Source organism: Trichoderma camerunense, assembly GCF_050948025.1.
Source record: "Trichoderma camerunense strain CBS 138272 chromosome Unknown V8C40scaffold_12, whole genome shotgun sequence".
Lineage (NCBI taxonomy): Eukaryota > Fungi > Ascomycota > Sordariomycetes > Hypocreales > Hypocreaceae > Trichoderma > Trichoderma camerunense.
This window is the reverse complement of record NW_028145358.1, coordinates 481,077-490,673: the sequence shown is the minus strand read 5'-3', so window position 1 is coordinate 490,673 and position 9,597 is coordinate 481,077. Positions and strand designations below refer to the sequence as shown.

General features: G+C 52.1%; 1 protein-coding gene across 1 annotated transcript; it reads right to left on the bottom strand.

Moving 5' to 3' along the window:
- Positions 1–8,127: 8,127 nt before the first annotated feature.
- V8C40DRAFT_249079 (uncharacterized protein) lies at positions 8,128–9,055 on the bottom strand. The gene is made up of 2 exons (XM_083216680.1): positions 8,529–9,055; positions 8,128–8,474 (listed from the first exon to the last, which is right to left on the bottom strand). The coding sequence occupies exons 1-2, from the start codon at positions 8,956–8,958 to the stop codon at positions 8,461–8,463; spliced, it is 444 nt and encodes a 147-aa protein (XP_083071586.1). The 5' UTR covers positions 8,959–9,055; the 3' UTR covers positions 8,128–8,460.
- Between the last annotated feature and the right edge of the window lie 542 nt (positions 9,056–9,597).

The window sequence follows — 9,597 nt, the reverse complement described above, 5'->3', positions numbered from 1 at the left end:
TCCCATTTCAAGAAAAACGACCAGAGGGGAAGGCCCGCGCCAAAAACGCAGATGCCGCTACCGGGTCCGAGCGCTTGGTGGTAGTGCTAATATCGCCTTGACGAGCTTTGCTGATCCCCGCCCATCGTATCGAAAACAGAAGGTTGATGATCATGTCATTCGGCACTCAAGCCGCGATGCTAGCTGGGAAAGCATGTCTCGGCCGTAGAGACAGTTTGTACCACTCACTCCCTTCCATGGGCATGGCATGGAGCGTGCGTGCCTCGTATGGGGGAGTGGTAAGACAAAGCAAAGGGATAGAGAGTTGATACTGCCGCATTGGGCCATCGGCCATGGCGGAGAATCCCTTTCGGGCCGTCCGCCTCACCTGGCCACTCAAAGCTCTTGTCCATCACCATCTCCTCCCAAGACATTACCAAAGCGTCGTTGTCTCCGAGACCACGCGGCGGACGGAGCAACAATGTGCAGAATTTTCGGGGAGCCAGGGGGGAAACCGCACGCATTGGCCAGTCAACATAGAGGGATAATGGGTTAAAAAAACGGAAAAAGAAAGGAAAGTGAGACACCCCTAACCAAAGAGGTGCGGAAACTCGACGCCAGCTTGCATCCTCTTCGGCCACCACCGAATTCATAAGCACTTGGCTGGCTTACAAAACGGCGTCGGGGCTTGGTACGGTGCTCTGTATGATGGAGTCGTGCATGTAGGTATACCAAGTATATGCGGCATACAAAACGGGCGATGAACGCGAGAGCAGAGGTTTCTGCTGCTCCTGGTACCTTGAGTAGTAGCATTGGTGGGACACAGGGTGTGAGCCGTTGAATCGAGGAGCAAGGCAATATAGAGCAGATAGCACGTTACAAGATTCATTAAGCATAAAGCGCCGACATGTTGCAAGTGCCGTGATCCGCGAGTCAGCCCTTCTCTTGAAACAAATAACACTTGGTATGCAGAGGTTGAACAACGGGCATCTTCATCCTGAAAGAAGATGGTGGTTTTGTTTCACCACTGCAGCCAGGCATTTGGTGTCATTAGGGTTGAATAAGAGCAAACGTGTCCTCTGCGAGGCGTGTTCCCCTTGACGCCATGCGGAGAATTGCAGTCTTGAGCAAAAGGTCATTGAAGTTTGTCGTCCGAGCTTCTCAGCCGACCAGATCATCCTCGTGAGGCCCTCCACTCGTACAATGATGGCGCCCCACAGAGTTGCAGCGCTACAGCTAGTGCCTAGGCTAGCACAGGTATCGATGTCGTATTCTTCGTAGCAAGACTAGCAGTGCCGGTGCTACCTCATGCGGAGTAGTATGTAGCCGCAAGCTATGTCGCACCGCTGCTGTATGGTTTTGACGCCGCCCGATCGGCTGCTTCGTCTGCAGAGCCAGCAGGGAATGTCTGCGTTAGATCGTCTTCTGACGGGACGGCGTCAGACTACACTTCCACTGACAGCGCTTGGTATGGGGCGACCACTTCCGTCGCCTTCAAGAGTGAGCCAGAACAGACAGATCTCTGATGATATAATGGGTATCATGTCGTAATGGGTCGTCAAGATTTGAGTATCATGTACCACAGCGTGCTACACAATATACCCCATCGCCATGTGCAGAAACTGTGTTGATATAGCCCGGTGATGCCAAGCCCACGCTTGATGAGGTTTTGATATCTTGGCGAGGGAGTGTGGATGTACCCTGAATGTATGTACCATAGTCCATTGGGAATAGACGGGGTCTGATAGGGCCTCTTTCATACGAGTAAAGAAGCGTATGCAAGAGAGATCTGACGACAGAATGCCACTAACATCTCAGATCAGCGTATTGAGCTTCCAACACTTGATATCCGAGCATCCTCTTTCCGTGGGCAAGCCTCCCTCATCGATCGACTCAAAGAGGCTGTTGGACAGTCTTCTGCGATAAGAGTGCCGCTCGTCGACGTCGTTCTGTGGTAGTACCTAGTAAGCACTCGAGATCGGCACGAGTGGCCGTGAGGTAAGAAGCTATTGCCCTTTGGGAGTAGAATACGGTAATAGATGCATACCAGGTTTCGGGAGAGCCGTCGGGTCTCATGGGTCCTGGTCACGCACTATGCCACCGCATACAGGAATTGTCTTGAACAGGCCGTGCTGTGGCAGATTGTCTGGGTCAGTTGCAGTGATGCCACTTGGACGCAAAAGATGTGAAGGGTGACACTCTGTAGTACAAGTAGATCCGGTTCATGGCGCGGGGTGAGCCTCCGCCGGCTGATTTTAGCTCCGTTTCTACCGCATCAAGATGGGGTTGATGATCTGCTCCGTAATGCTACTACTACTAGTAGTACAATAAGGCGATTGAGGTATTAATTCAACCGTGGGTGACATCCCGCTAGCCGCATCTCTTTGTCGCCTATCCGGGTGAGCAGTATGTATCGTATTGACATACCATATATATACACATTTGGCTGGTATGAGTGCCGCAGTGCCGCCTATGTTGAAACCGCATTCCAGCCGTTACTCTTACGGCCCATGGCTGAAGCTGAACAGACCCCTGCGCCTATTTGGCAATGGTGATATATCGACCGTTCGTGCTGTCTGGCGTTGTGTTTGATGCTTTTGCTGTCAGGTGGATCAAGATGTTTGTACATGTTTCGTCAAGTGCTTGTCAACCAAGGGTTTGTTGGTGAACAAGCAAAGCCAGTCGAGTTATTCGCGCAGAACCGCGCGCCGTATCGTGTGAAGCGTCCCAATTCGGTCTGGAAGTCAAGGCCGAATCATCCGCATCCCGGATTTTAGATACATGATACCACATGGGCATCTCGTCTATCGGCCGCCGACTTAATAACGCCGCTCTCAAGATCATTTGTTTTTGTTGTTATTTTCCCTTCTTTTCATTATTCTTCTTTCCCATTCTCTTTCCATTATTCTCTTCGTTCATTTTTTTTTTTTTCCTGTTGCTCTGTTAAGCTTTACCCGTATTATAGCTAACCCCTCTGTTGCTATATGGACTCCAATACTCGCGAGAATGACTGGCAAGGCTTTCTTTCCTTTGCTGAGCATGAGTCGAGTGTTGAAATGGCCGAGCTGCTTCATGACAAGCCAAATACGGCCGCGGCACAGATGCCCTGTATCCGCGTCCACACCATTGTACCTGTAGTAGATGCTCCACACAAACTAGCCGTACGAGTAGTCTCTTTGACGAGGGCATGGACTTGTCATGCAACAACTTCCATCGCGGGGTTTCTGCGGGTCAAAGCACAACGGCGCCTGTTCCTTACGGGGTAAGGTCTTTGCAGGGGGCCATCTCGGCGGCCGGACATGGAGCTTAGGCGCGTACTGACCAACGGCTGTAAGGACCTCGGCCGCCGGTTAGCTGGCTCACAGACGCCTCTTCACAAGCGAGGCATACATGCTGAGAATCCGCCTTCACGGACTGGCCGCGGCATCATGATCGACACACAGTAGCTATTCCAGCAGGAAGCCTGTTATTTCAACCGCAGCCGGGAAATACTTCTATCCACCCACGACACCGACACCACGAAGAGGGCCGTGTGAATGTGAATGATGACGCCCTTCAAATGTGCTGAGTAGTTGCCTCGCACTTGTATAATTTGCAAAGTCGTCGCCACCACCTTGAACGGCCATTTCTTTGGAAACACCCCTAGGGAGCCCCATTGACCAAGGATCGTATTATATGCTTTGCAGACCGGGGATCTGCATCTTGCCAAAGCGTCGTAGATCATCAAGCCATGGGGGATGGCACCCTGTAGGTTGTTGCTACCGAATGCGACATGATAAGACGGCCAGAGGCCTTTTCTTTCCGAGGATCCTTTGATTCTGATCGCAGGCAATTTCTGCTCACAGCCGGCGCAATAGTTGACGCCGATTGGGGAAGGGTGGAAGCAAAATCAACACCGAGCTTTATGCCCCGATCTCTAAGTCGCAGCTTTGCAAACATTGTATGTACATGGACGCGCCAAGCTCATCAAAGTAGCCCCGAGATGCCGACGGAGCTTGCACGTGTTTGTGTAGAACACGGAGTACAAAGTAATGTGTACAATGCAGTATTACGGATGGCGGGTAATAGTAGTAGATCCGATACCGATACTGCCCACAATACAAGGTCGGTGCTCCGTAGAGTGTAATAATAAGCATGCGTGGCAAACTGGTTGACTGGGGACTCTGAGTTCGTGAAATCAATACATATCGAATGCCTCCAGGACTTGTTTGCTGTTTGTAACCGAGAAAAGACGGGTATAGCCAATTTTGACAAAACAGGATGCCGCGAATGATTTGACACTGGATGTGTGATGTCGTCGCTTCCCATCAAAGTTGGCAATGCCGGAAAAGCTCTGTGACGTCGCTAAAACAAGCTCGGCCAAAAGCCGAAGGGGGTTTGTGCGTATGAGTATGCATAATGTAGTACTATGGATAATGTCTCTGGGGTTATCATGATTGTGCCTGTTCTTCATCAATCGGCTGTCTTCTTAGGCTCTTTGACAGCCTGAGCCGTATTCCCTTGACGCGATGCAAGACAAAGTCGTAGTGAGGCGCGCCAGACAGATGCAGGTAAGCGGCGAGGGCATTAATCTTGAAGGCGGATAAAGGAATCCATGTCATGGCCAGAGAGAAAGAGATGAAGCGCTGCCCAGATCGGCTTGGTGCTTGTACAGTAGGTACTCGTACAGCCGACATATCCTACAGTATGGCAGCTCCGGCCCCTCTGTCTAGGCCTTGCACCATGTCGTGTCTCTCGCGCTCGTGGTGTGGGCCGCTGATGACGGGACCACAGCAAGTGGCAGGCCTTCGCGTGGGACGCCAGGGATGCCTGGTGATGGTAAAGGAGCATGGGGGTGGGGAGACGGGAAGTAACCCATCAGCCATCTGGCGCTGCTCGTCAACCATCACGATGAGGATAGATGAGTGCCCTGGACGGTGAGATCTCAAAAGCGGCCCCCAAACGAGCCCCTGATGGTTACATCGCCAGCGATAAAAGGCCCGGTGCAGAGCGATGAAACTCGAGATGAGGACAGGGCCGCCTCGGTGGCTGTTTGCAGGCGTGGGCGCAGTGAGCACTTATCAAAGGGTCTCTCGAGGTCTGCAGAGCCCGTCGATATCGGTACGGAGTATGTACACTACTCGTGCGGCTTGGAGACACAGATTGGCTGCCCTCAAGGTGCTGGAGGCCCTTCAGGCTGTCACATGCATGGCCTGAGCGCCACACTGATGCTTGTCAGTGTCCGAGGCAGTCGCACAGAGCAGGGTTTGGTGTGGCGCGCATGAAGGAGAGCCGGAAATACTACCTAGAACAGGTAATCAATTGCACTGGTCAAGACATCCATGGAGCTGATGAACAAAGGAAAAACGTGTCCTGAATGGAGGAGGCCTCAGTGGACTGGACTGGACTGACACAGAAGGGATGTCTAATCTAACAAATGCAGTGTGGCAGGTGCCTGCTGGGTACATGGTAGTTCCTGCCACTTACTGCCTTGGGTCGGTCCTGCATTTCTTCAACACCTCCCGCTTAGTGTAGTGTACTCTGTACATGGACCTGTACGACCTGTATGGGGGGAGCTGCCAGGTACCTTGGCAGCACGTACCCGTACTAGCAGGCCCTAATTTTAGAGCCAAGGTCGTACTACAGGTCGGCCCCCAGCATACAAGAAGTCGATGATTGAAGTGTATAAAGCACAGGTACTGTATTCGTCAAGAGAAGTACCGTGCTCATCGAACGCTACGAGCACTTACATCGGTCATGTTAGATGACACCTTAGCATCGCTGCTAGGTACTAAAGCGCTTGGCGTACCTGAGCCTGTCCAGGCGCAAAAGGTACCTGCAGATCTGGACGCAACGTTGGTAGCAAATCTACTTGCATAGGGCGAAATAAGTCCCTGCATGGCGTTTTTTAGGAGGTTGTTTGAAGAATGTACTTGCGTATAAGTGCGTTTTTGACGTCCCTTGCTTTCAAGGGATCGCATCATTCGGCATTAGGGAGACAGCCTAGGAGGTTTGGAATCTGCAAGAAGGGAAATTGGTGCCTCGGGCAGTACAGTTTGGCTCTTGCAAGTGCATGTGTCTGGGCAGAGCCGAGGATAGGATAGTATGTGCCCGTAAAATAATCTTACCCTGCAAGGAGTATCTTTAAGGTAAGTCGGAATACATGTAATGGACCGTGCTGGCCACCACTTAGGATGCAATACGGCCCTTGGAGTTCCTCCGGAATAGAGGAGGTCGTAGGCTGATAAGAGAGTGAAAACGAATTTCGGAATAAAGTGCTTGACTGCAAGAATGGAGGAAGAGTGAACTTCAACACCACCATGGGTATCTGATATTAGACGAGCTGACTTCAAAAAAACTTGATGTTAACCCTAACGTTAATGCCCTGTTAATGACAATTCTTTCTTAACAGCACTTGATGCTGTGAGAAAAGCGGCATATAGTAGTACTGTAGTAGAATAAAGGTAGTTGAATCAACTGGCAGCACAAATGTCATCGGGCGCCGCGGACGAGTACGACCTTATTTCCGTAGCACAACTCTGCACCCGCATGCATTTCCCAAGGTACCATGCATACGATTCTTCTCGGCAGTTGGCCAGGCACGACTATGTGTGTACCCTGCTAGGAATGGCGCGTCCGCTGTGGATCTCAGCGGCGAGCCTGCCGGATGCTACTGTAGAGTGTGATAATCGATAAAGTTTTCACTGGTGTCTGCAAGGGAGTGCCAGCAAGCTCGCAGACAATCCGGGCTTTCCTTTGGCCGTGGCTGTTACACGCAAGTAGAATCCGTGCCGCACATGTCCAATCAAAGACAGTAGCCCTGGGCGTAGCCTTGCTATGATTGCCATGCCTTGCCTTGACGGGTCAACCGCGTCTCCGCAAACTCCGCACGGTACCTTGTCCCTTGTAGTCTCCATATACCACGGCTGATTGAGAATTCATGCACACGATGCCAGAAAGGACAGCCGTGATTGAGCATTATACCCATGCCTTGGTCTGTCCGAAAAGTTGAAGCCTAGAGAAGGCGCCGATATATACTCCGGGCATGTACTGCAGGTGTCGCTGCCTTGTAACCGATTGCGGGCAAGACGGAAAAGAGAATAGACAATCGCCCATGGTGTAGTTCTTGTACCAGTATGTCCTTCTCCCAGGATTGAATTTAACGAGCCTCCGGTGAATAAGCGATGCTAATGTCAGAAGGCGTACATGGCCTGATTTGCAAATACACGAGGCGGCTTTCGGGGATCTTTGTGGGACACTCCCACTCGCTTGAGTCGAGCAAAAGGCTAATTCGCCCTCGGACTACCTCTACGAGCACTCCGTATCCGTACTGTTTGATTCAGAAATCGCACGCAAGTGGAGTTGACAGCCGCGTCTTGTCTTTCAAAGCAATTCAGGTGATGGATGTGCTGAGTGGAGCTGTCCATGCTGATGCGGGACTCGACTCGAGAGAGCAGAGCATGAGCATCTTGGTGGGGGCCAAACTAGGCCTCACGCAGCCTAGAGCATTGCCGTCAAGAAGCAGTCGAAATATAACCGCAGACACTCCGTGGCCGTGCATATGCAGGCGTCAAAAACAAGGCCCCAAGTGGCTTGGTCGGGGTACCTGCCTTACGGGGCGCCGCGGGACGAGTGATTGCAGGGGCGCAAGAGGCGCAGGGGCACCGAAAGAGAAGACGGGGTGGGCCAGGAAACCTTGAGGAGCCTCCGGAAGGCCTGCGCCGTACACCATCAGGTTTCAAATCACCGGCCTCAGAGAAGCAAGCCGCAGCCACAGGCGGCGCAGGAGATTCCTGTACATGCGCGACCCCCATGGACAGCTGCCGTCTATTGCTTCTAGGCGGAGCGTCGACTCGATGCAGCGGGCGAACGGAGAATTAGATTTTCGATGGGCGTTCTGGCGCAGCTGAGAGACTCTAGTCAGACAAGTAAGCTTTGGTTCTCGGTATAATTTCAGGGCCCATTACTGTATCTGGAGCCTGTAGGTCAGCAAAGCTTCAACAGCAAGGTTATCGGAGTTAAGATATTCAGTGCTGGTGGTGTGCACATCCAGACAGCCCTGGAGATGAACAAGGTAAAGTTCTGTAACCGGAGACAGGCGGGAAGCTGCGATGCCTGAGGCAAGGGCACATGGCATCCAATGCCTGTTAGGTACCTTGTACTAAAGCTGGTTGCTAAAGTGGTGCAAAACGACACTTTGACGGCAGCCCATCATGAGTATTGAGTACAAGTGCCTGACAGCCCTTGCCTTGGATCGCTGACCGGCACAACATCCCCAACGACAAGCATCTATCTCACTTGTTGCTCCCTACCTTACTTACATAGATGCGGTGATTCAAAATCCATCGCCTATCCATCTAGCATTTCTAACAAGACTCAACTTCAGCCTCTGGCAATATTGTCTTCCCTTTACCCCCTTCCGCCTCTCGTCCTGCCGTCATTAGTCACACGGCTTTATCACGGGGACTCGGGTTGTTGAAGTTGACATGGGGCACAACTCATTCATCCCCTCACGGCTAAAGTTGATCAGTGTCTAGATCGTGCACTACCCCAGTCAATAGCAGACGAACCAGAGCGCGGGAAATCGAGTTGCGAAGAAGAAAGAGGAGCCGTGGAAGGGCGAATAAAGAAGAAAGAACCAAAGTCGCACGGGGGTGGCTCGTACAACCTGAGAACTGCAGCATCTCGACCTGGACAATGTGTTTCTTCTTGCCCATGTGCCTTGTCACCACCCGGCCGCGGTGGGTCTATAGCCGACTGATCACTGATTGATGACCCAAGGCCAGATCGACAGCTAGAGAGAGCCCACCGAGTCCACTCTTGATTCTTCTTCATCTTCGTCTCTGGATGGCCAGTCAGGACACAGCCGGCCTGCGCGAGCTTCCGCATTTGGCCAGGGTGGACTATCCTCCGCATTGTCTCGAGGCCTTCTCCTGCACCCTTACGCATCGTTACGCCACTCTTCAGGCAATGCAGAGACGGTGGTTGCGATAGGCACATCACGAGCAAGGATGATCTGAATAGGGTACGGAGGGCACGGCATTGGGGGGCGCGCCAGACCGAGGCCAGACTGCGGCATTCCTGTCCTCGGCTTGCCCTCCGTCCGACGCCGCTCTTCTGAGCAAATCCTCGGAGATGGTGGCAACATTGGCGACGAAGGTGTTTTTTCATATTTGGCTCTCTGCGGCGAGAGCCTTGCCGCCTCGCTTGCTCGCATTCATGTCTTTGTTTGTGACGAATTCCTCTTTGTTGCGCCATCATGCACACAGGCACGCACACACATGCACACACACATACTCACGCGCCCACTCACTCTCATCATCACTCTATCTCTCTCTCTCCACCTCCCGCGTTTACGAGTACGACAGAGTTCCGCCCTCTGTATCATATCTTACTACACTTCTGACTGCATGTACTCCGTACGGAGCATATATCTCGTACGAAACATACACATATGTGAATGCCCTTGAACATGGTTCTTGGAGCTCCTCCCTCTCTGCCTAGACAATGTCTCCCTACTAGTCTCTCTTGCCCATCTCAATATGTTATAGTACCTACAAGCACGAGTACACAGATGGTGCAGTGCCCCAGACTGGATGTACAGAGTACGGAGTATTACCTCGTATGCTTGACCCCAGA

Coding starts and splice junctions, on each gene's coding strand:
- V8C40DRAFT_249079 (XM_083216680.1), bottom strand. CDS start 8,958: ATGTGCCTATCGCAACCACCGTCTCTGCATTGCCTGAAGAGTGGCGTA.